The 26138-nt window shown below is 48.4% G+C and overlaps 2 protein-coding genes across 5 annotated transcripts in view; one reads left to right on the top strand and one right to left on the bottom strand.

The window, feature by feature from the left end:
* The window catches only part of TAOK3 (TAO kinase 3), a 197198-nt gene extending 189185 nt beyond the window's left edge, over nucleotides 1-8013 (top strand). For all 4 annotated transcript variants that reach the window (XM_062181919.1, XM_062181915.1, XM_062181916.1 and 1 more), the window contains exons 20-21: nucleotides 4973-5155; nucleotides 7208-8013. In XM_062181919.1, coding sequence (XP_062037903.1) covers nucleotides 4973-5155; nucleotides 7208-7369 — 345 coding nt within the window. In that variant the 3' untranslated portion in view covers nucleotides 7370-8013. The remainder of the gene's footprint in view (nucleotides 1-4972; nucleotides 5156-7207) is intronic.
* Nucleotides 8014-17389: 9376 nt separating this feature from the next.
* PEBP1 (phosphatidylethanolamine binding protein 1) lies at nucleotides 17390-23636 on the bottom strand. The gene is made up of 4 exons (XM_062182279.1): nucleotides 23401-23636; nucleotides 22188-22297; nucleotides 20929-21029; nucleotides 17390-18306 (listed from the first exon to the last, which is right to left on the bottom strand). The coding sequence occupies exons 1-4, from the start codon at nucleotides 23533-23535 to the stop codon at nucleotides 18089-18091; spliced, it is 564 nt and encodes a 187-aa protein (XP_062038263.1). The 5' UTR covers nucleotides 23536-23636; the 3' UTR covers nucleotides 17390-18088.
* Between the last annotated feature and the right edge of the window lie 2502 nt (nucleotides 23637-26138).

Below are 26138 nucleotides of genomic sequence, written 5' to 3'. Positions count from 1 at the left end.
AGATTTTAGGAATCCATTGAAGTAAATGTAGTGTTCGAAAGTGGGACTGACGTAGGCAAATGTCTAACCAATGGGAAGAGTGTGCCTGGGGACTGACAGAAATTGCGTGTGAGCCCATAGTTCAAGGAGGAAGATCATGGGAACCCAAAATAGAGAGGTCATAAAGGTCTTGGTCAGCCAGGGCTAGGAGCTTGCCTGGCAAATCAGAGAAGATCTCACAGGGAGATGAGCGAAGCTTTTCCTGATAGCAGTTACAGTCCTTGCAAAGATTGAAAGCCCTGAGAGAGAGTGGCGTGTCTGAGACACAGGAAGCAGTAGCTGTGGCAAGAGTACAGAATGCGTGTTTAAGAAAAGCTGGGAGATGCTGAAGGGGCCCAGAACTTAGAAGCCAGGAGTGTGGACATTACTGTGTAAACACTGGAGAGTTGTTGAAGCCTGTTTTAAGAAGGAAAGTAACAGGGGTTCTAGTTGTGTGACAGCAAGATATGTGGCAAAGAAAGGTGATGCAACTGTTAGGAAGCTATTGTAATAGAGCAAGGTAAAAATGATGGGGCCTGAACCAACAGCATACTGCTGGAGATGGGGAGAACGCAGTGACCAACTTGGAAGGTGGGCTTGACAACAGAGCAGAATCGTTTTACCAAGACAGAAAAATGAAGGCGTTGTGAGTTTGGGTGCCTAGGAAGGTAACTGGCGAAGTTGTGGACATGGTATCTAAGTTCTGTGGGTGTCCAGGTTGAGAGGAACAGGTTTGCAAACCTGTAGTTCAGAAGGGATATCAGGATTGAAGACAAAAAACAAACAAACAAACAAACAAACAAAACGGTTGCTATATGGGAACAGTTGGTAATAGATGTCCTGCTAGGGACAGGAAATTGTACTAGAGAGGGAGGTGACAAAGGGCAGAGCCTGGTGGACACTAACATTTGAGGGCCGAGAAGAAGAAGCCTAACGAGGTAAATAATCAAAAACACAGAAGAAGAAAGAGAAAGAGCATGGCACAGGAGCCAGAGCAGAAGGGTCAATGGATGATTTCAAAGGTTACAGGGACCAACTGGAAACAGTAAGCTTTGAGGTGTTCCCTCTATTAGAGGATTTTTCCCTTTTTTTTTTTTTTTTGTCACAGACTGGAGTGATGGGAATGAGAAAGATCATAGTGTATCCAGAGTGATTACAAAATGACGGGGGACTTTCAGTGAGTCTGCTTTCCCTAGATCCTTGTCAATGAAGGAAAAGAGAAGGAGAGAGGCTTAAAGTGTTCTTAGGCTGAGGATGGGAGCTAGTGCACTCCATCCATCCATCCATCCGTCCATCTATCCAGCATGTTGAGTGCCTGCACTGTGCCCCAGCTTCCCAGGATACTGTGGTAGATAAGATCATCCCTGATCATGTCTTCATGGAATTCATAGAAGAATGGAGGAAACACATCTTGAAAAAGTCTACCCCATCTAATGCCAGAGCAAGTGCAAGATGCCAGCAGAGGGTAGAATAGAGTTGGCTCGGCCTGGAGAATCCGGAACGGCCTCCCTGACGTGACTGCACAGGCTGAAGAGTTCCATACGTAAAGACGAGACAGGTGGCACTTCTGAGGAACTCAAAGGAATCCATCATGTTTCGAATGTAGAGAACTAGGAGACCAACATGAGAATAAGACAAGGGGTGAACAGGGACCAGGTCATGTAAGGGCCTGCAGGCTTTCTTAAGAATATTGTCTTTATCCTACAAATAATGGGAAGCCATCGAAGAGTATTCAGCAGGGGCCTGTAATTCTGAACATCACTTGATGTTGTATGGAGAATGGCCTGGAAGGTGATGGCAAGGCCATAAGGAGGTCTTTCCTGAAGTTGCTGCTAGTGCCTGGGCATGAGTGTGACTGAGAGGAATGGGGAAGTGAGCTAGGCAGGAAGCAGACTTCAGAGCAATTAGTGATGGATGGAGTGTGGAGAGCCAGGTATCACGGATGACTCCCAGTTCCAGATTTGAGCAAAATGATAGGTGGTGGTGCCATTTACCTACATGGTAAGAAATGAAGTAGATTAAGAAAGTGGGAAGGGGAAGATAATGAGTTAGTATTGGTTGCTTTGAGCTTCAGGGCCGGGAAAACATCCAGGTGAAGACACCTGCAGTGGACTGGATAAGCTAGTCTGGCCCTCAGAAGGGAAGTCTGAAGTAGACATAGAGGTGTGGGAGTCAGTGAAACATCTGCAATAAATGAGGCTCCTTAGGAAGAAAGGTTGGAACAGGGCCCAGGTCGACGCCCGGAGGAGCAACACTGAATAGGGTCTAGGTAAGTAGGGACTGGGAAGGAGTCACCAGAATAGGGAGGAAAACGCCAACGAGGCACAGAATCTCAGAGACAAGAGAAAGAGTTCAGGAGGGGCAGGTGAATACATCATCCATGCCGCTAGGAGGTCTGGGAAGATAAAAGCCACTCCAAGGTCATCAAAGACCTTGTGGGAGCAAGGTCCCAGGTAAGGAGGAGGGGTGAGCGAGCTGATGGAGACTAGAGGTTGACGAGGCTGTTTCTCATTCGTGGTTGTGTTCCCAGCATCTGCAGCAGTGCCTGCATACGGCAAGTATTCAGTGAATGTTCTATTGGATAGGAGAGAACGGGCTCAGGACTGTGGGCTCATGGTTCGCCCTAGACAGAAGGAGAGGAGACAGAAGTGTATGTGGTCATCACAGCTGTGCTCTACTGACTGCTGCTTCCCACGTGCCAGGCACGGCTGTATGGACTTCACAGACGTCATTTCATTTTTGTGAAACCCTTTTGAACTGCTGCTAAAAAGGCCACTGGTTTAATCCTAATTTACCTATAAGGAAACAGGTTCATTGGAGTAAAGTCTCTTGCTTAGGGCAAGAGTTGGCAAATTTGTTCTTTAAAGGGTCAAAGGGTAAGTATTTGAGGCTTTGTGAACCATAGGGTCACTGGCACGGCTGTTCAGCTGCGTCGGCTATTATAGTGCGGTAGCATCTGTAGACAATATGTCAGTGGGTGAGTATGTCTGTGTCCAATAAAACTTTACCTGGCAGCAGGCCGTACTTGGCCCCTAGGCTTTACCAGCCCCATTGCGTAGAGGGACACATAGCTAGCTAGTGGTAGAGCTTGGATTTGAACCCATCGTGCTTGACCACTACTACATGCTGCTGCCTCTGTCACAGTGTAAGCCACTCCAAAAGACAGACATGACATTTACCTGTCTCTTAGACACCATTTTGATGAATTTGGCACCTGCAGCTTTGCATGATGGATACCAAATTCCGGAATATCCTCTGATTTCTAGCTCTGGGGATTTATAGTCTAAGCTGGTGAAGAACAATGTAGTTTTTGACATTTTTAATAGAATGCCAGAAAAAAAAAGAAGTTGGAGATGTTTCAGTGGTCTAAACTGCCCATGGAATGAGCCTCACCCATCTGGCCGGGGCTTACTGGCACAAATGTGGATGAGTAGGAAAGAACAGGGTTTTCATTTCCTTTTCTGGTAAGGGAGCTCCCATATCAGGAGGAAATCCAGAAGAATCCAGAAGAGTCCCAGCGGGGAGCCAGCAAACTCCTGGGCGTTTGGCTCGGAAGCTCTTCGGAAGCAGGCCAGCTGTTCCTCATGTCTGGTGTCTCTTGTATTTCTCATCAGGAAAATGAAGAGAGCTATCTTTCCTCTTCAGTGGGTTTTAACGAAAGCTGGTTAGGATTAATTATTAGGAATACCTTGGAAATGTGACTGTATAACTTATTTTACGTTCCTTTAATCTCTACAGTCTCTTTCTCCAGAAGTACTGAAGAAGATACTGTGCAAATGACTTGCTAAAACTGTTCTAACAACATTGCAAAAAGTCACTTCTCAGGATAGTGAGATATATTGTTACTGGTCGGAAATTGTAGAGAAGATGGAAAATAAGTGTCTTGGCAAACTGGTCCATGTAGAAACATGCAGATAAATCCAGGGAGGCCAGAACTGTGTGATTCAGAGGTTCTAATTCATTCTTAGGTAAACCGAGGGCCTGCTCTATCTGGATAGAACCAAGCCTGGGACGGGGCATCATCATCCCTGAACAGTCCTGCTAAGGACCCAAAACCTTCAGCTCTGCTGGTTGAGAGTTTGGCATTTGTGCTGGCTGGCACAGCCCACTGCCCACACAGGATCTGGCTATCTTGATATATGATAGTAAGTCCAAGTAGAACTTGCAGAGAGCAAGGGAGATTTGACCAGACTGCTTTATAATCTAGACTTCATCAATGCAAACCAGAATACACCCTTTAAGATTATCAAGGGTACCCTCTGCTGGGATTTTGAGCATTGATTTTTGGACTGGCTGGCCAGCAGGACAGTATGTATAGACAGCAACTGGGGTCAGCATTACTTGATAGAAGTGGAAGAGTAGCAAGGCAAATTCGAGTTTTAAAGATGTTGGATTCTCTTTGTTTTTGTTTTTTGAGCAAAGCATATCTAAAGATATCTTACTAAGGAAGCAGTCTGTCAAAACCAAATAATGGTAACAGCTACTGTTGATTGTGTCCCTTGTATGCAGTAAGAACTATGGTTAGAGTTTTATGTGACTCCTTTCATTTAATCCTCCCACAAATCTCAGACAACAGGAACTACTGTTGTTGAGATGAAAAAGAAAAACAAAACTTAGAGCAGTTAAGTACTTTGGAAGATGACATCTAAGTGAGCCATGTGGAGCTCAAATGGAAGCTCAGAGGTCTACCTGCAGAGCCCACAGGCTTGGCCACTGGGTGTAACCCTCCTGACACCTGCTGCTGTGGTTTCCGACCGCACTGACGGGAATGTGTTTCTACAGCTCTGTAGCCCATCGGGCAGAGTTTACTGCTTTGGATCCTAACCCTGAATGTGCCCAGGGAATTTGCTTTTCTAAGACCCATTTCGATCCAAACGAGGAAACATCTTCCGGTAGTGAGCAAGTGCCGTGGGTGAGGGGTGCATGACAGTGTATATGTCTTCTGTGCCCACAGTTACGGCTCGATGAGGCCCAAGAAGCAGAATGCCAGGCCTTGAGGCTACAGCTCCAGCAGGAAATGGAGCTGCTCAACGCCTACCAGAGCAAAATCAAGATGCAAACAGAGGCACAACATGAACGTGAGCTCCAGAAGCTAGAGCAGAGGGTGTCTCTGCGCAGAGCACATCTCGAGCAGAAGGTAGGACAGAGCTCCTGCAGGCCGCGTGCAGTCGCGCCTGGGGGATGTGCCCCAGAGAACTGCCATTGGTGGAACCCCCCCTAGCTGCAGGGCATGAAACCCAGCGTTTTCACTTGCACCTTCTTTATACCCTCAGGCCCCTACGGGTCAGGATCCTGGGCTCAGCGTGCTTGAGCTATTTGGGAAGTCTGATCCCAGAGCCTGTACCTTCCTGCCACTCTGCTATGAAGTCCCCACCCTGGGTATGACCCAGGTTCCTGGGTAGTAGATATGACACGTGAGAGGCACTGCCGGCCAACGGCAGGCCGCTAAGTGGTATGGAGAAGCCAAATGCGGACTTGGCTTTTTGGTTCTTTTTAAACCATGAGAAGTCATGTCAGCAGGGCTGTTTTTTAAAAAAGTTAAACTGAAGATAGGCTGCTAGTGCTATGTATAATCACTGTTGTCCCAGTTGACATACTGTTGTGTTAGGTGTTCTGAGGAGTATGGAGTGGATTAAGTTTCAGAAAGCATCTCAAAGCTATTAAGCATTTATTTGCTTAACCAGTTATTTGCACTTTCTTCCAGTAGTTCGCTGAGATCAACGTAACAGGCTATTTTCCCAGCTCCTGCTCTAGAACTAAATTACTAATGACCCAGGAGGCACGGGGCTCTCTATGGGCACGCAGCACCGTCTAATTGTGCGCGCGGGCCTTTTCGCTTCTCCTGAGCCATCTCCTGATGAGACAGGATGCTGACCTAGATCAGCCCAGCTGCTTGCCTGGCTCAGATGGCACTGCCAGCCCCAGGTGGGCCCCACATTTCTGCCTGGTGAGAGTTTTAAATACAGTGGATTAGATAGGCTTAGCACAGGACTGCCCCCTTCCGCAGTCTGCCTTATTTCTTGTTCCTGTGTGTGTGGACGTGAGTGAAGTATGTGTGTGTGCGTGTGTGCACATAAGTGGGGTGTGTATGCGTGGATGTGAGTGGGATGTGTGTGTGTGGAGGTGAATGGGGTGTGTGTCAACACGAGTGTGGTGTGTATGTGTGGACATGAGTGGGATGTGTATGTGGACACAAGTGGGATGTGTGTGTGGACATGAATGGGATGTGTGTATGGACACAAGTGTAGTGTGTGTGTGTGTGTGTGTGGAAATGAGTGGGGTGTGTGTGTGGACACAAGTGGGATATGTGTATGGACATGAATGGGATGTGTATATAGACACAAGTGCTGTGTATGTGTGGACATGAGTGAGATGTGTGTGTGGAAATGAGTGGGGTGTGTGTGAACACAAGTAGGGTGTGTAGACATGAGTGGGTGTGTGTGTGGACACAAGTGGGATGTGTGTGGACACAAGCAGGATGTGTTTGTGTGTACATGAGTGGGGTGTGAGTATGGACACGAGTGGGGGGTGTGTGTGTGAACACGAGTGGGATGTGTGTGGACACAAGCAGGATGTGTTTGTGTGGACACGAGTGGGATGTGTGGATACAAGTGGGATGTATGTGTGGACACAAATGGGGTGTTGTGGACACAAGCAGGATGTGTGTATGGACACAAATGGGGTGTGTGTGGACACAAGCGGGATGAGTGTGTGGACAGAGTGGGGTGTGTGTGGACAGAGTGGGGTGTGTGTGAACACAAGCGGGATGTGTGTGTGGACACGAGTGGGGTGTGTGTGGACACAAGCGGGATGTGCTTGTGTGGACAGAGTGGGGTGTGTGTGGACACAAGCGGGATGTGCTTGTGTGGACAGAGTGGGGTGTGTGTGGACACAAGCGGGATGTGCTTGTGTGGACAGAGTGGGGTGTGTGTGGACACAAGCGGGATGTGCTTGTGTGGACAGAGTGGGGTGAGTGTGGACAGAGTGGTGTGAGAGTGGACAGAGTGGGGTGTGTGTGGACACAAGCGGGATGTGCTTGTGTGGACAGAGTGGGTCTGAGTGTGGACAGTGGGGTGTGTGTGTGGACAGTGGGGTGTGTGTGGACAGTGGGGTGTGAGTGTGGACAGAGTGGGGTGTGTCCCTGGCGGGAGAGCTGTCCATTAAGAACCGCTCGTTGTGCTCATTTCAGATTGAAGAGGAGCTGGCTGCCCTCCAGAAGGAACGCAGCGAGAGAATAAAGTACCTGTTGGAAAGGCAAGAGCGAGAGATCGAGACTTTTGACATGGAGAGCCTCAGAATGGGATTTGGGAATTTGGTTACATTAGATTTTCCTAAGGAGGACTATAGATGAGATTAAATTTTTTGCCATTTACAAAAAAAAAAAAAAAAAAAAAGAAAGAAAAAGAAAACAGAAAAAAATTCAGACCCTGCAAAACCACATTCCCCATTTTAACGGGCGTCGCTCTCACGCTCTCTCTCTCTTACTCTTACTGACATCGTGTCGGACTAGTGCCTGTTTATTCTTACTCCATCAGGGGCCCCCTTCCTCCCCCCGTGTCAGCTTTCAGTGCTGGCCAACACCTGGCCACCCCTTTACTCATAGTACACGTCACAGTATTGATGTGATCCCAAACGTTGCAGTGAACACTGTGGAGACAGTCTTAACCAAACCAACAGACCAACAGCAGCAACAACAAAGTGGATGTATATTGCTTTAAGCAATCACTCATCACCACCAATCTGTGAAAGTACAGCAAAAAATAAATAAATAAATAAATAAATAATACTAATAAATGCCAAGGGGGAGAGAGACACAATATCCGCAGCCTTACACCTTAACTAGCTGCTGCATTATTTTATTTTATTTTATTTTTTTGGTATTTATTCATCAGGAATTAAAAAAAAAAGTTTTATTAAAGATTGAAAATTTGATACATTTTACAGAAACTACTTGTGATGTACATATCAGTGGTGACATATTATTACTTTTTTGGGGCTGGGGGGGTGGGTGGGGTGAGGAGACGTTGTGATTTTTAAGAACCTGCTGGCAAGAGTTGAACTTGTCTCCAGCGTATTCTGATTGTATCATAACCATTTTCTGCTGTCGCAGAGGATGTGCATATACTCGAGGAGCTCACAGAATCCCAGTAGCACAAATTGGGCTTTGGCAAATCGTGTATTTTGTGTATAGAAGGAATTTAAGGAGAGGTATTACTTATTTTCATATTGTATTTTAACTGTTTCTCTGATCAAATTTTTTTACTTCCTCCTCCTATTCCTCCCCACCCCCTCTTTTTCCAGTTCAGTATTTGGAGTTCAGCACTGTCTCTCAATCAGATGATCTTGATCTTTTTTCTTTATTTCCCTTCCCCTTCCTGAGTCCCATATCTTGGTCATAAATATTGCATTATTCACACTTTCAAACCGTGTATTTTCTTACAATAAAAAATGATGAAAAAAAAAAGGCTTTACTTCTTTTGCATGCACTTTAAAAACAAGACAAAACATTTTTCAGGTTCCAAGGAAGAGCATGATAACTGTCAGAGCTTTTAATTATATTTGTAAATAAAAGTGTTCATCACACCGCCTTGCTGTGTTATTGTAGCAGGTTTCCCTTCCAGGTGCACCGGTTACGAAACCAGAGGGAGGCCCACCCTCCGGAGTCCACCCTTCATGGCCCCGGCTGCTCCAAGAAGATTCCAGTCCAGATTTCCAGACAAGGCCATGTCGCTAGACACAGAGCTAGGGACAGTGTCGCACTGCTGGACGCGGCCAGGTGGTCCACTGCGCCTTTCAGCCTTTACAAGAGAAAAGCACACATGCATATTCTCACACACACACATGCACACATGCACACACACACACACACCCCAACCTGCCTGCCGTGCCTAGGAGCACGTGTTGCTGAGAAGCCGGGCACCCTTAGAGAAAAGCAAGCTATGGAGGAAACATTATCATTCCAGTTTTATAGTGTATGTGCTGCCAAAGCAAGCACAAAAGCATTATATACCAAATAGTTGAATTGACTCCACTCATATATTCTGCTTAAAATGATGTTATATGCCTAACCATAAGATAGTAAAAAATATAACTTCTGACTTACGGTTTTGGGGTCAGGACAATCTCAGTAAGGTCTTTATTTTTTTTTTAAGTTTTATTTATTTATTTATTTATTTGAAAGGCAGAATTACAGACAGTGTAGGAAAGACAGACAGAGAGCTTCCATCCACTGGTTCATTCCCCAGATGGTCACAACAGCCAGGACTGGGCCAGGCCACAGCCAGGAGCCAGAACCTTCTTCCTTCTGGGTCGCCCATGTGGGTTCAGGGGTCCAACACTTGGGCCATCTTCCACTGCTTTCCCAGGCACATTAGCAGGGAGCTGGATTGGAAGTGGAGCAGCCAGGACTCCAACTGGGGCCCATATGGGATGCTGGTGCTGCAGCGCCAGCCCCAGTCTCTCATTCTTAAGGGCCTGGGTCCTAGACATTGAAAACTGCTCTTTAGAATGGTGACCTGAAGGTCATTCTTGCATCCTACAGGATGGCAGTTGTCACAGAACTGACACAACACATCACATTCGCTATGACAAAATAAAGTAGAAAGGTACACTCATGAAACTGCAAAATAATTATCCACAAGGGTTAACTACAGCCATAAAGCCTTTAACAATGATTAACACCCAGTTTCTTATTTTTTTTAAGATGTATTTATTTAAAAGACAGAGTTACAGAGAGAGGTAGAGACTGAGAAAGAGAGGTCTTCCATCGGCTTGTCACTCCCCAAATGAAGGCAATGGCCAGAGCTGGGCCCATCCCAAAGCCAGGAGCCAGGAGGTTCTTCCAGGTCTCTCACACTGGTGCAAGGGCCCAAACACTTGTGCCATCTTCCACTGCTTTCCCTGACCATAAGCAGAGAGCTGGATCAGAAGTGGAACAGCAGGGACTCGAACCGGTACCCATATGGGATGCCAGCGCTGCGGGCTGGAGCTTTAACCGGCTGCGCCACAGCGTCAGCCCCAACACTCAGTTTCTTCAGCAGCTCAGTTCACTGACATCTCTGGACAAGGTATATCTAAAAATAATTCTAGAAAGGGCCGGAAAAGGAGATAAATGATCCAGGAGACGTAGGTAACAGTTGGCCTGCCTGTGCTCATCCCACGGTAGGACACACTTCGTGTCTCACAGACAAGGAGAGGAGCTCAGACCAGGGTTACGAAGTGGGTGGGATCTGAATGGAAACCTGTGTGTTCTCGGAACCCACATCCAAAAGGGCATTCAGTCTCCAGCAAAGCAGAAAAACACCTGGGGTCTATTTCACCCACTTCTGTGCGGTGGAAAACAAATGTCTAGCAGGCTTGTGGAGAGGCCCTGACGTCTGTGAGCTCTCTCCAAAAACTCCCCCGCCCCACGCTTGGACTCGGCCGGCAACAGCGACTGCGAACGGCCAACATGCTGCAAGTAAGTGCCAGGTGCTACCAGGAGTTCAGAGGAACCACAACCACTCCAGTCACGGGGTTGTAAGAGAATGCTTAGCTGTGGGAAAAAGTATTCCTGGGCAGCTGGAAACATGCCCGGTGTGAACGCCACGCTCCCTCTGCCTTAACTGTAGTCCTACATTTTGCCACAGAGGTGATGACATATAAACATTCATTTCAATTGTTCCACTTTGGCAAAACAGTGTCTCCAGCTGATCAAAACTAAAAACTAGACAAAATACAAAAGCAACTATCTGAGAACACTAAGGAATAAAAGCAATTGGATTGAGGGGTATGCTAGAAAGGCATGAACGTGAAATAAAACCATTCACAGATGAAGAAAAATGAAAGGAATTGCTCTACAAGGAATGCTAAAGGAAATTCTTCATACTGAAGGGAAGTGGTGCAGTTTTTATTCTAAGATAATGAAGAATTAATCATATTGTAATCCCTAGTACAACTACCAAAAAGAAAACCCAAGAGTAATAGTCAAAATCCAAAATATAAAACATTCAAAAAATCTGAAAGGAAGCAGGAAACTGAGGGTTTTTTTGAAGATAAATCATAAAGTAGTAGATCAAAACCCCACCATTATCGACAATTACATTAAATGTTAGTGGTCCCTGAACAATGTAGCTAAGAGGCAGAGATTGACCGCATGGATAAAACAGACCATAGCATGCATTGAAGACTAAAGCACAGGGTGGAAACAGTGGGTAGGGAGAACTATGTATGCACATTAAAGCATAAGATGACTGTGGTGGGCAGCTTCATATCCACCAAGGTTGACTTCAAGACAAAGATTATTACAGAAAAAAAAAACATTCAACATAAGTGAAGGAATAATGTATCAAGAAGACTTAAATAGTTCTAAACATATATATATACCTATTAACAGTACACCAAATGCAATACTCGGGTGAACTGAAATTCCACCTTAAGAAACCAGAAAAAGAAGAGTAAACACCAAGTACGGACAAGGAAATAATAAAGAGCATAAATCGATTAAGGGATAAATAAGCAAAAGAGAAGCTGCTCAAACCAAAAGCTTATTCACTGAATACAGCAACAAAAATGACAAATCTGTCTAGACTTATCAAGGAAACACACACACACACACACACACACATATACACACATACAAATCACCAAGACCATATGTAAAAGGGGCCATCACTACAAACGATAACTTACAGCAACGAATCTGACAACTTAGGTGAAAAGGATTGGTTTGCAAACGGACCCAAGAAGCAGCTGAAACTGACTAGCCTATTGAAATTTTGAATGTATAATAAAAAAAAAATTTTCCCAAAATAAAAACTCCAGTTCCAGACAGTCTCACTGGTGAATTCTATAAACATTCAAGGAATAAATAACAACCTTATATAAACTTTTTCAAAACATAAAGAAGGTAGGATCACCCACCCAATATGTACAGGTATATGTAATATCAATATCTTTACAAAAAAAATTACAGACAATACCCCTCCTGAACATGGGTGCAAAACTGCATAACAAAATACTAATAAATCAAGTTTAGCAATATTACAACAGGTCAGTACTAACACAATGAACAAGTAAAGTTTATCCCAAACTATGTCTGGTTTACCATTGAAAATCAAAGTAATTACCATATCAATAAGTGAAGAAAACTATAAAATCATTTCAATAGGTGCAGAAAAATCTGAAAAAAACTCGACACCCAATCATGATTAAAAAGTAAAAAAGCTCCCAGCAAACTATGAATAGGACAAAATGTCCTTATGCTGATAAGGGTATATCCAAAAACCTATAGTTAATACTATACTTAAAAGTGTAGGATTGAAATATTTCCATGTTAGATCAAGAACCAGGCAAAGATACTCACTTTCACCACTTCTATTTATTCTGGAGGTCCAAAGCATTGAATAAGGCAAATAAATGAATTTTAAAAGGCATAAAAGTCGGAAAAGAAAATTGTTCCCATTTGCAGACGATGTGGCTCCTTACAAAGAAAATCCTAATGTATCTACAATACTAGGTCACAAGAGACATGATTATTACACAAGATCAACTGTACTATTTTATACTAGCAGCAAACAATTGGAAAATAAAGTATAAACAACAATTCTCATCACAGTGCATGTATGATGAGTTTAACGTCCTGACAAACCTATCATAGCATCAAAAAATTCCTGTCAAAATCATGTGAGTATGAGACTATGACAAAAATTATAAAATATTTAGAAATAAATCTATGGGGGCCAGGGCTGTGGTGCAGTAGGTTAATCCTCTACCTGAGGCACCAGCATCCCATATGGGCACTGGTTCAAGTCCTGGCTGCTCCTCTTCCAATTCAGCTCTCTGCTATGACCTGGGAAAACAGAAGATGGCCCAAGACCTTGGGCCCCTGTACCCACGTGGGAGACCTGGAAGAAAAGCTCCTGGCTCCTGGCTTTGGATCAGCCCAGCTCCAGCCACTGCAGCCATTTGGGGAGTGAACCAGTGGATGAAAGACATTTCTCTCTGTCTGTCCTTCTCACTGTCTGTAACTCTCTCAAATAAATAAATAAAATCTAAAAAAAAAAAAAAAAATCTAAAACTAGGGTAGGCATTGTATCATTTCACATCATGGGAAGAAGGGGGAGAACAGTATAATATTTCGTGAGATGACATTGATATAGCTTTTATTACAGTATATTATATTGTTATTAGATATCGTTAATCTCTGTCTAAAGTATAACCTTATCATAGTGTTGTATGTAGGAGAAAATGTAATATGTATACACACTGTTCTGTACTATCTGTGCTTTCAGGTATCCACTAGGAGTCGTGGGATGCATTCCCCTTGGATAAATGAGGCACCACAGGTACTTGGGTCCCTACAGTGTGACCCCAGTTATGTCTAGACCAGGAGAACTAGAGTGGCAGAAAGCAAGTAAGTAGTTGAGGATAGGCATAGAAAGAGGGAGGAACTCAAAAGACACACGCGGGAATTTGGGGGGAAGATGGAACCATTTGTTATCCTAATTGTGATGATGGCTTCATAATGTATATACGTAAAATGGGTTAAATCATACACTTTAAAAATAGGATACTTCGGACGGCGCCGTGGCTTAACAGGCTAATCCTCCGCCTTGCGGCGCCGGCACACCGGGTTCTAGTCCTGGTTGGGGCGCCGGATTCTATCCCGGTTGCCCCTCTTCCAGTCCAGCTCTCTGCTATGGCCCGGGAAGGCAGTGTAGGATGGCCCAAGTGCTTGGGCCCTGCACCCGCATGGGAGACCAGTAGAAGCACCTGGCTCCTGGCTTCGGATCAGCACAATGCGCCGGCCACAGCGGCCATTGGGGGGTGAACCAACGGCAAAAAGGAAGACCTTTCTCTCTGTTTCTCTCTCTCTCACTATCCACTCTGCCTTTCAAAAAAAAAAAAAAAAAAAAAAAAGAATACTGTAACTTAATTTAAAAAAAAAAAATAGGATACTTCAAAAAGTTCATGGGAATGAATTAAAAGGTAAGTTTATTTTGATGCAAAAAATTTTTGAAACCTATGGTTTTTCTTTTTTAAATTTTTTTTTGTTTTTTTAATAGAAAACTTTTATTTAAATATAAATTTCAAAAGTACAACTTCTGGATTATAGCGTTCTTCCTCCCATAACCACCCTCCCACCCGCAAACCATCCCATCTCCTACTCCCTCTCCTATCCCATTCTTCATTAAGATTCATTTTTAATATGGCTTTTCATAATCTGTATTTTCCATGAACTTTTTGAAGACCCCACATATGTGCAAGGTAGTATGCTTCAATCATGCTTTGAAAGCTGAAGAAATACACTCTTCTGTTCACAGGGTAAGCAGGGAGTTCATCAAAGTAGCATCTTAGAGATGGCTGTATGGCGCTTCCTGAAACAGGACCTTCTGCCTACTGAAAAAAATCTCTAGTCATTGGGTTTCCCCAAGGCAAATCTACCACGGGGGCAGAGATGAAGAACAGGCCACAGGAGACTAGAGGCAAGAAATACAAACACAGACAGCATGGAGTCCTTAGTGGAGGGGCCACCAGACTCCAGCTTTCTGGAGCAGCTTTCTGATGCTCACGGGCATCGAAACAGAGAGTTGATGAACCGGCTCCGCACAGCTTTGCGAATTCTTCTAACAGGAAACGTCTGGGGGAGGGGCAAAGACGGAACTCTCACAGTATGACCTGTGGGTACACTTAAGGACCCTGTAGCAATCCCTGAACAGAGGGTCCCTGAAGATCCCGTTACGTGCTGGGCTCCTGAGTAGGATGCGTGGAGTTTGGGAAAGGTCCCGTCTGATAGAAGAGACAGCATCAACCAGAAAATCAGACACGTACACACGCTTTTAAATCACCATTGCGACACTGCAAGAGTAGTACGGGAGAACGGGGCCTACTCGTTCTGGGCCCGGATGAACGGGTCACTGTCCCGCTAAGGGGACGGGGAGAGGAGCCCAGGCAGCAGCGTCTGGAAGGGACCCATCTGGAAATGGCAGCAGGCCACTCAGGAGGCCAGAGAGCCCGGGGCCCAGGGTCTCAGGGACCACACAGAGGGTCCCGTCTGGATCCCACCTACAGACTGCATGAGGGTTTGCAGTGGACAGGGAGGCTGTTTGGCTTTGTAAGACTGCAAGTCCTTTGCTCCCTGACCCACTGCAGCCAGGCACCGTCCTGTTTAAATGCTGGAGGGGTGCCATCGTGTGTGGCTGAGACCTGGGCTCGTGTGCTAAGCTGCGTGTGGCATTCAGCTGGGAAGGCAGAACGCAGGCGCTCCTCAAGCCTCCCCAGGGTCAGAAACGCTGTCTTCATAAACACACCCAGGGTGACAGCAGCCAAACACAGCACTTAGGAGGCAGGGTTTATACTTTGTGCCAATATGCCAATTAGATACCAGGGTATTTGAAAAAGTTCATGGAACGTTTAGGGGTGGGTATTTTTTAAAGATTTGTTTATATGAAAGGCAGAGTTACAGAAAGGGGGAGAGACAGAGATCTTCCATGTGCTGGTTCACTCCCCAAATGGCCAAAGCCAAGTGGAAGCCAGGAGCCGGGAACTGTGGGGATACAGGGAGCCCAAGTACTTGGAGCATCTTCCACTGCTGTCCCAGGTGCATTTGCAGGGAGCTGGATCAGAAGGGGAGCAGCTGGGACTTGAACCGGTGCTCACATGGAATGCCAGCATCACAGGCCGTGGCTTGACCCACTGCACACAACGAGATGCGGGCAGTTAGCCTAGAACTGAAGATACCCACATCTCAGATCGCAGTCCTGGCTCTGATATCCAGCTCCAGTTCCTGACTCCAGCTTCCTGCCAATGTGGACCCTGGGAGGTGGCAGTGAAGGCTCCAGTGAGTGGGCTCCTGGCCCCGGCATGAGACCAGGACTGACTTCCCTGCTTTGGCCTCACCTCTGGCCAACGTAAGCATTTGGGGAGCAAACCAGCGAATGGGAGTTCTGCCTGTTATCTCTGTCTCCATGTCTGCCTCTCAAATTTTCAAAAAACCCTCAAGTTAAGAATAAAACTTCAGCAGAGTACTAAGAGTGTAAACAGAGCTTTATAAAGTTGCTTCTTCTAAGATGTTGTCCAAGACACTGATGTACAACAGAACGTACAGACTTCTACTGAGGTGGGAGTGGTCACTCAGACTGAACCAGGCACAGAGCTCCCACGTGGGGCTCCATCCGGAGAATTCTGAAGCGTTATGCAAGGGGTGTGGGCCATTCCCCATAAATACAGTTTCTTCCAGCTGTGGCTTGGGAATTACTGAGAGGAAGGGATTTTTATGTTTAGAGTTTCTATTGCCAGGTAACTTAGAACAAACAAAACTGAAGATTCAACTGACATCCACTTGTAAAAGTCGGTGACTGTCTCAAGAATCTCTAAACTTGCTGGGACTGAGCAGAAATGTCTTCGGGGAGGTCAGATGTTTTAAATTACGACTCAGAAAAAGATTAAGTTCAACCAGAAGACAGCTCTTTTTTTTTTTTTTTTTTGACAGGCAGAGTGGACAGTGAGAGAGACAGAGAGAAAGGTCTTCCTTTGCCGTTGGTTCACCCTCCAATGGCCGGTGCGCTGCGGACGGCGCATCGCACTGATCTGAAGCCAGGAGCTAGATGCTTCTCCTGGTCTCCCATGGGGTGCAAGGCCCAAGCGCTTGGGCCATCCTCCACTGCCTTCCCGGGCCATAGCAGAGAGCTGGCCTGGAAGAGGGGCAACCGGGACAGAACCCGGTGCGCCAGCGCCACAAGGCAGAGGATTAGCCTATTGAGCCATGGCGCCGGCCAGAAGACTCTTTAAAACTGGGAATCACACAGATAGCCCCACTTTATTTTATATTACAAATAAATTGCTCAAGGTGAAAAAATAAAAAGCAAAACCCAGAGGTTACCCAGAGGCTTGATAGCCACGTTTCCAAAGGGTTTTCCAAGGAAAGAGCTGCAGTGAACGGGGCGGGAGGCCCAGCCTCACGCTGTCCACTTCTCCACCCGGATCACAGACAATGCAACTGCACCACAGGCACCTCCTTGTTCTGGCTCTGCCCTCCTGTCCCCCACCACCACCCACAGGGGACTGACTGGGTGTGGCTGACACCCGGGGACAATGACAGAGGTCACCACACGCCATTCCCACGCCTGCACCTGACACCAAGCGGAAGGTCTCCAACCAGCTTCTTCCAGACATCACTGGCAGCTTCAGAGGACCACCTATAGGAAGCAAGGCTGCTTTTCAGGCGAGGCGACTTGGCCTAAAGTTGTGTGAGTTTAAACCTCAAGCTTGAATGGCTGCTTCTGCTGCAGGTTCCTGGCACAGGGAGACGCGTGGGCCCAGCCCATGGTCCAAGCTTCCCTGGGAGACTGAAACCTCCACCCCAATAAGGCAAAACATCTGGAGGCCCAGGTTGTTCACAATGCTTTTATTTTTAATCGACTATAAGCACGCAGCGGAATTAACACAGCACGAAGCAACTCCAGCCCAGCCTTCCTTACACCGATGAAGAGTGATCCACTCAACAGGCCCAGACGTAAGGATTCCTGACATCCTGTCATCTACAACAGCTGATCGGCCAGACAGCAAGGCCTCTTTCCTAACTGCTTTTTCCAGTATTGCAGAGAAACCAGAGCGGGCACTGACGCCTGTGGGGCCATCTGAGACGTCCCCTGCTGGGGCTCACCCGAGACTCAAGCTCTGGCTGTCTCAGGGGATACCACTGTGCACAAGTCGGGACTCAGGATCACAAAAGGCACAGACATTTTTCTTGGATGTTTTGATACTCTGCTCTACTCCTGTAGGCTTTGGTTTTTCTTACCTGCACTTTTTTTCTTCTTTAAATTCTGGGTTGCTAGCTTTCTATTAACTATTTGGTGACTCCATTACAGTACCAAAAAAATCCCCCATAACGGAGTTCAAATTTGACCTAAATATAAAGTGGGACGTGTGCCTAATCTAGTCATAGAGAACAGGCGGCAGGAAGTCACCCGACACCACTATCCGGCTGCTCAGGTGCAAACAGGGCGGGGAAGGGGAGAATCTACATGCATCACGGACCACGAGAGGCCGGCGCGAGGCTCAGGGACCACGCGTGTCTCCGAGCTTCACCCTACTTCCCAGACAGCTGCTCGTACAGCTTGGGCACATAGTCGTCCCACTCAGCCTGGTAACACGAGCCGGCCACCGGCGTCCCCAGGTGGTACTTCTTGCGGAAGGACGCCACCTTGAATTTGCCGCGGTGGTCTCCAGACCGGTTGCTGAGGATGGGCTCATCGCACTTCAGCGGCCCATCCTGCTCGTAAACGAGCCAGACGTAGCGGTGGAGGCCTGCGGGGAGAGGCAGAGGGAAGATGCACAGAGAGCCGGGATGGAACAGCCCCCGCTGTCACCCAGCACCTCCACACGGAGGGACCTGGACCTCATCCTCCACGAAGACGACTCTGAGGGCCCAGACAGGGAGAAACAAACACAGGAAAGTTATTTGTTTTAAGTTATTCAAGTGCGTACCCATGGTGACTGCAGTACTATTCACCAAGAGGTGGAAGCAACCCAAATACCCATCAGGGGGTGAATGAACAACACGTAGCATATCTACACCATGGAATTCTCATTCAGCCTTCAAAAGCAAGGAAATGCTGACACCTGCTGTACCCGGGAGGGGCCTGGAGGACATTATGCTGAGTCCCCAAAAGGAAATGCTGTCCTGCGTGATCCTGCACAAGGGTCAGACTCACTGAGACACCACGGTGGCAGCCCAGACTGCAGAGGGTGAACTGGGGAGCTTGCTCACGGGCAGCTTCCGGCTGGGAAGAAGAAAAATTCTACAGAGCAGAGAGCCGCTCAGCTACACCGGAAATTTAGTTACCACTACTGAAATACACACCTGCAATCCGGTAAGGAGCAGCTGCTTGGCAGAGTGGTTAAGACTGCTCTTGAGATGCCCACATCCCACACTGGAGCGCCTGGGCTCCAGTCCCAGCTCCACTCTGACTCCAGCTTCCTACTAACGGGCACCTTGGGAGGCAGCAGGTGACGACTCAAGCAGCTGGGTCCCCACCACCCACATGGGAGACCTGGATGGAATTCCTGGCTCACGGCTTTGACCTGACCCAGCCCCAGCTGATGTAGACATTTAGGGAGTGAACCTGCAGATGGTTCTCTCTACCTTTCAAATAAAATCTTTAAAATAAATAAAGTTTTTAAAAGTCCTTATTTTAAAAATGAGAAAATAAAAATAGTTAAGATGGTAAATTTTGCTATGTGTTAACCACAGTTTTTAAAAAACTTAAAGGAGCAACTTAATCAACAAAAGATACAAGAATGGTCAACACGGATCTCAGTTCTGCACATGGTAAGTCACCAGAGTGGTGGGACAACGATCCCGAGTTACACACGCTGGACTGCTGAACATCAGGAAGACACCACCTTACCCTGGCACGCGGCTACAGGGATCTTCCAGGAAACCGGCATCCACTGCCGAGAGTAAAGTTTCCAACCACTTTGAAGAACCCTTGGGCAACTTCTATGGCCCAGCAATTCTACTCCCAGGTATTTACCTAAGAGAAATGGAAACACCTACCCACACGTCTACAGCGCCTTTACTCATGATATCCAAATGCTGGGAAGACCCCGATGCCTACCAGGAGAACAGCCAAGCGAACTGTGCTACATTCACCCAAGGGTGGATCACCCAGCAACAAAAGGACTGCACGACGGAGGCAAACAGGAACTCAGCTGAATCTCACACCTGCCACACTCCCAAAAACAGCAACAGCATGACAGCATCTCCATACACAAACACAAGAGCGGCCAAAGCCATGGATGGAGAGAGGCAGCAGCCCTAGGGGAACTTAGGTACAAAGGTCACACGAGAACCTTCTGGAGTGGACAGGATCCAGACCCTGACTGTGTCTGTCACATTCACTAGCTACAAGCACATTCTATTTTACTAACAGAAAATGAAACAAGCAAAGCAAAATCAGAAAAGGAAGTTACTGAGGCTTTTCTTTCTTCTTTTTTAATGAGAACAGAGTTCCTACTCAAGAGAACTGCTTTATTCTCCTGTGGGCAATTCTCATAATTAAAGTGCCTAAACCAGGAACTGCCCTGGAGAGCTTAATAGATTCTTGAGAAGCCTGTCCCTTCACCTCCCTAACAGGAGCGAGCCCGGGGCCACTGAAGCTTCTGCATCTATAGATAAAAGCCAAGTTCATGACCAACTGTCCCAGTCAGGGACCTCTTGTCCCTCTTCAGACTAACTCACGGCTGGACAAAGTGTACGGAAGCCGCTGTCTGCCACGCTTCACTCCCCCTCAACTTCTCTGCTCCTGCTAACAGGGACGTCTTCCAAGACAGCACAGACGATAACGCGTCTCCCACTGTCAGTCCAACCTGGAGAGCCTAGCTCCACCTGCCCACATATGCTGTGTGCTCAGATAGCACTCAACACGACACAAGCTGTACACTGTTCCTCTCCAGTCCTGCAAGCCTTTTCAAGAGACCAAGCTAGGTTTTCCAGAGAAGGAGCTAGAAAGAGACACACCAGGCAGTTTTTTCACAATTAATTTAGAAACCATGATCATCTTTGAGACACTGAAGGGAATCAGAATCACAGGACAGAGGGCCAGTATGGGTCAGAGATGGCTTCGTTGTGTTTGACCCACGTGCAGCCCACCAGGAAGCCGTCTTACGCATCCTTCTCATCGACTTCCTTGCTTCCTAAAGGGTAGAGGCCAGGGTGCGGCCGAGGGTCCAGCCGACGCTCCAGGGCAGCTTTGCAGGGCTGACCGTGCTGGGGAAGGCACCTGCTCCTAGTGGCGAGTCTGCTGCCTGACACCTCAGCAGGGGAGGGACTCCCACAAACCAGACTGAACCGGGCAGCACTGGCCAGTCCTCGTGTGCAGCCAGGCTCCCCACCAACGCCTCCCCACCGAAGCAGCCGGTACTGACCTGTGCCCTTGGGAGGCCCAGAGCCCACGTAATCGGAGAGGACCGTGCCACTGCTGATGTTGCCGCCCTTCATGTTGACCACCAGGAAGTGGTGCCACTCCCTGGGCAGAGGAACGCGGACAGTCAGTACCCGGGGAAAGCGATGAGTCACCGTACAGACGTGCCCCAGGCGCGTGCCCTCTGCCAGGAGCTACAAGGGGGCTTTGAACAACTCACACAAGGGGCGGGCGCTTAGTCTGGTGGACAGGACACCAGGTGAGATGCCTGCTTCGCGTATCAAAGCGCCTGGGTTCAACTCCTGGCTCCTGATTCCAGTTTCCTGCCAATGCAGACCCTGGCTGACAGCAGGCGATGACTCAGCACTTTGAGTCCCTGCTACCTGCGTGGAGACCTGGATTGAGACCTGGCTCTGACATTCGAGGGGTGAAGCAAACATCGAGAAAGTTCTTTCAGTCTCTCTCTCTGCTTCACAAATTAAAAAAGAAAAAATGAGTTTAAAATGGAATTAAAAGATAAGCTCATTTTGGTGCCAAAAGCTTTGAACCCAGGTATTTTTTTTTCAACTGAAAAAAAAAAAAAAAAAAAAAGGTCGTGGAAAATATATATTATGAAAAAACTACTACACATAGATTCCAAAAATATTTTGCACCAAAATGATTTTACTTTTTCACTGCCATTGCCCCATGCTTTTTGAAGGCCCCTCATGCATCTGTGAACAATCCATGCTTGCTGTGCCAGGGCAAACCCCATGTGGACCCAGCCCCTCCGTCCCTCTGAGATCTCCCAGGGCAGAGGTCAGCCACCTTTTTCTATAAAGGACCAGAGAGCAAACGCAGGTGGCAGCGTGGGCCAGACCGTCCCTGTCACAGTGGACCCCTCTGCCACTGGGGCATGGAAACAGCTTGAGACGAGGCGTGGACACGCCAATGTGGCTGTGCTCCAATGGAACTTCACCCGTGGACACTGAAACCTGCATTTCTTATTCCACGCATGACAAAGCATTCTTCCTCTTTCAGTGTTCTCTGGAATCCTTGGCTCTTAGAGCCACACGAAAACAGAGCCCAGGTGGACATGGCTCTTGAATGGTTTACAGGCGTGGTCCAGGGAGCCAAGGGGCAGGAACCACACACTGCTGCCTGAGCAGGGGCATGGCCATCCTGCACCAGGTCCCTTCTCCACGTCCAGCCAGAGGCACGCACTAGGTGGGTCTTGTGTGGACGACTCACTCTGCCTTCCCTCCACGCCCCTCTTCAACTCACCTGTATTTGGGGTCCTTCCTGCTGGGAGCATCAGGGTCTGTCAGGACCAAGGTGTACAGTTTATCTGGATCAAGACCATCCCACGCAATGCTGGTGGGCCTATTCTTAACCTGTAGAAAAGAACCAGTTTGAAATTAAAAAGTCAGAAATGCTAAAGACAGGGCCAGCGCTGTGGCACAACGTGTGAAGCCTCCAGGCCAGCATCTGACTGGTATGTCTTCACGGAACGCCAGTTCCAGGCCCAGCTGCTCTGCTTCCAATCCAGCTCCCTGCTAATAAGGTTCCTGGGAAATGATCAGAAGAGGGCCCTGGGGGGTTGGGCCCCTGCCACCAAAGTGGGCGACCTGGATAAGGTTCCAGGTTCCTGGCTTCACCCTGGCCCAGGCATTCGTGGTCACGTGGGGAAGTGACCCAGTGGATGGGAGATCTCTTTCTCTGTCACTCTGCCTTTCAAATAAAACACATCTTAAACGACAAAAAAACAACCAAAGAAATGCTACAGAAACCAGAACTCCTTCTTTGAACCTGGAACCCTCACAGAAAAAACAGACTGGATGATTGGTAACAGTCGCTGTGTATTGACAGACTGAGAGCCAAGAGCTGACATTTTTATCGGCATTATCAATTTTACTCCCAACATGCCAGTAGCCTCGCATGCCACTCGCACAAAGAAGTGGAGCCCCAGGCCAGCCTTGGCATGAAGTGCTCTTTTTTAATTTTTTTTTTTTTTTAATTTAAGTGTCAAGGTCTCTGGATTGGATGACTGCCTGGGGCCTGCCACAGCGAAACTGGCATCAGCCGGAGAATGAGAAAGCTGTGGAGGCCAGAGGCGGGCAAGGAGCTGGCACCGTCCGCACCCTGGCCACTTCAGCTCTGCACCATCTGCAGAAGCACCCCCCAACGGCGGCCGGGGCTTCCGACCTGCAGAGCGCACGCGGGGCGGGGCGGGGGCGTCCGCTCCCACAGCCGGCGGCCTCGGCCACGCGGGATCGGGGGGCCGCAGGGCGCACTCCCCTAGGCCGGAGCGCGCCCGGGCCGCGGACACAAAGGAGATGCGGATCGGCGGTTACGTAACGCGCGCCTCGGCCATCCCGGGGGAGCGGGTCCGTGTCTCCCGGCCCCCACGACCCCGTCCCCCGGAGCGCTCGCGCGGGAGCTCGCCCCCGCCGCCCAGCTCCCCGGCCGCGGCGCGCGCCGAGCCGCCCTGAGGTACCTGGGTGGGCGTCAGCACTTGGCCCAGCTCGTCCAAGGCCACGCCGCCGTAGGTGACCTGCAGCGGGTGCTGCGGACGCTCCTCCACTTCCTGCAGACTCAAGGGCCCGGACCACTTGCTGAGGTCCACCGGCATGGCGGGGAAGAGCGGCGGCGATCAGCCGGGAGGGCGACGGCAGGCCAGGCGCTGACCCGGGGCTCAGGCTCCGAGCGGTCCGCAAACTGACGCCGAGGCAGCGTGGGCCCAGCGACCCCTAGAGCGCACGCGTCGGGGCCGGCGCCCCGCCCCGCCGCGCCGCGCTCCTCCAATCCCCCGCGAGGCCACGCCCCCTCCGCGCTCTGATTGGCCAGGTCCGGTAGCGTGGGGCGACTCGCGACTCCGGGTCACTGCAACCGCCGGCCCGCGCAGGCCGAGGGCTCGGGGCTCGGGCTCCGCCCGCCGGACGCCGTGGAGCGGTCCATTTTGTTTTTGTTTGGCCTCTGTGGCTCCGCTTTCCAAACTCGGAGATGGTAAGGCCTGGCCTTTCTCTGGCGCTTCCTAAGACGCGGGCCCGGTTTCCCTGACGCGCCGATTTCCCGCGCGTTTTCGCGTGACGCTGACTGCGCTGGCACAAGGCTTGAGCGAACTTTCCAGCTGTGAGGGATCCGTGAGGCTCCTCGCGAGGTTCCTAGGAAACCGTTTTGGGAAATGCGTCCCAAGGGTCCGCGGTGCTGGCTGTGGCCGCCAGGCCCTCTCCCGCACTGAGGAGAAACCGCGCGACCCCATGGCCTTCGCCTCGCGGGGCCCTAGGGCAGCTTCCGGTATTGCTGATTGAAAGTTGTCTGTCGTTTGCATTTCTTCCTCCAAAATAATACAGGTTTATCGTAGAAAATGTAGAGATGGGGGGGGGGGGGTCCCTGTGTCCCAGGTCATTGCAATATGGGATGTAACTTTCCCATTTAAAAACTGCTGTGAGTGTGGATAGTTTGGCTCCATTTGTTCAGCAAAAAAATTGTTATACTGTACCATTACAGAATGTTGGTGTCAAAAACATATTATTTGTAATGTTTCTTTTGCCCTAGATGCACCATGATTTATTGAGCAAATTTGTTGGAGATTTGCTGTTTTACTGTTTTGTTTTGTTTTTTTTTTCCTTTTGCAAATATCAAAGAAATGAATGTCCTTATACGTAAGAGGGGGCTGGAAAATGGGTATTACGAAAAACCCTTGTGCATGGATTTCAGAATTGCTTTGCACCAAATAAACTTTTGTTTCCATTTCCCATTAACTTTTTGAAATACTCTTGTCTAGGCTTACATACTTGGTAGACTGTTTAAGGAAAACGTTATTAGGGGCTTTGGTGAATCTATTGGGCCAAAGATTATATACTTGGGGCTGGCTCACAATTAGGTGTCAGAGTCCACTTCGCAGCAATGCCTTCAGCCCCAAAGCCCCGACAGGATTCTTGGTTCTTTCCTTCATTTGTGCCATAAGTGCATTTTGAGAACCCTGTAAGCAAAAGGAGGAGCAGCCGCTGCCCTTGTGCAACAATTAGTGTGGCCGTGGGGGGAGACACCCAGGACATTCCAGACTGAGCACCAGAGGGACACACACGTGGCTCCGCCTTGGAGAGCCACCTGTGCCACCTCCCCATGTGGCCTTGGGACAGGCTTAGGGCGAGGGATGATGCCGTGCTAGGGCAGCCTCTTGGGAAAGGTGGAAGCAGATTCCAGATACTTCTGCTCCTGGTCTATCATTCTTGCCCCTGCGTTCCCCCAACAGGCAGCTGATGGCTAGAGTGATAAATCCTGCTGCCTTAACAGCCCTCCAGTGGGTCTACTTTGCCCCACCCCCACCCATCCCCTCCCAGTGAGGTAGCTGGTGTCATTCTGAGCACAGCCCACCCTCTGCACACATCACTCCCTGCCCCCCCCTCCCCCCGGACCTTACCAGAAAGCACTGTGGCTCCCTCTTGAACCAGGATGAAGTGCAGACTCTTCAACAGGCCCCTTCTGACTTCCATGGCCTTGTGTCTCCCTCCTTCCGTTCTCTCCAAACTCCCTGAGTTTCAGTTCCAGCTTGTCTTTGGGCCTCTGGGCCTTTGCCAAGTGCTCTTTCCCTCTTCCCGGAGCACTTCCCTTGCCCCTCCCCCAGCCATCACTGTATTCTTGTCTGGGCTTCCCTGTATTCCTCTTAAACAAGACCTTTACCTTCTCTTCCCTTCCCTTCACCATTCACTCGAATGTGAACTCCATGAGGGTCACCTCTCGTTCTCTGGTCACACCCCAGTACCTGATGCCGTCACTACCTCCATGATTATAAGAAAATAAGTGCATTTTTACAAAACGCATCCGGTGCTCACTAAAGCTTCACCCTCTGATAAAATCGCACATTCAGAAAAGATAGACCATTCATTTCATCTGTCATTCCAATAACAACAGCACTTCCTTAATTAACAACACTGGAAAAATCCTCGGGCTATTTATATTAAATTGTTCTCATTAAATGTTCGTGAGCTAATAGCTACCATCCTATAAGCCGTGTGTTAAAGGATAATTATTCGCTCCAAGAGGTGGCTGCATCTTTGCAGAACATGCTCAGAAATATTGTGAAAACTTGCTTGAAGTAGTCCTTGGGACACAGCACAGTCCACGTTGGAAGCTTGAGAGACAGGAACAGTGGTGGACAACTAGGACTAGCAATTAAGGTGCCTGCACTCCATGTTAGAATACCTGGGTTTGATACCAGCTCCTGACTCT

This window comes from Lepus europaeus, chromosome 23, assembly GCF_033115175.1.
Source record: "Lepus europaeus isolate LE1 chromosome 23, mLepTim1.pri, whole genome shotgun sequence".
In the NCBI taxonomy this organism is placed as follows: Eukaryota; Metazoa; Chordata; class Mammalia; order Lagomorpha; family Leporidae; genus Lepus; species Lepus europaeus.
The sequence above is the reverse complement of the archived record's forward strand: the minus strand, read 5'-3'. Positions and strand labels throughout refer to the sequence as shown.

What these genes read in the sequence shown, in the direction of transcription:
- PEBP1 (XM_062182279.1), bottom strand. Translation starts at nt 23,535, where the DNA reads ATGCCGGTGGACCTCAGCAAGTGGTCCGGGCCCTTGAGTCTGCAGGAA. An exon ending in AGGAAGGACCCCAAATACAG is followed by an intron (nt 21,030 to 22,187) that starts GTGAGTTGAAGA and finishes TCCTCTGCCCAG; the next exon opens with GGAGTGGCACCACTTCCTGG. An exon ending in TGGGCCTCCCAAGGGCACAG is followed by an intron (nt 18,307 to 20,928) that starts GTCAGTACCGGC and finishes CTCTCCCCGCAG; the next exon opens with GCCTCCACCGCTACGTCTGG.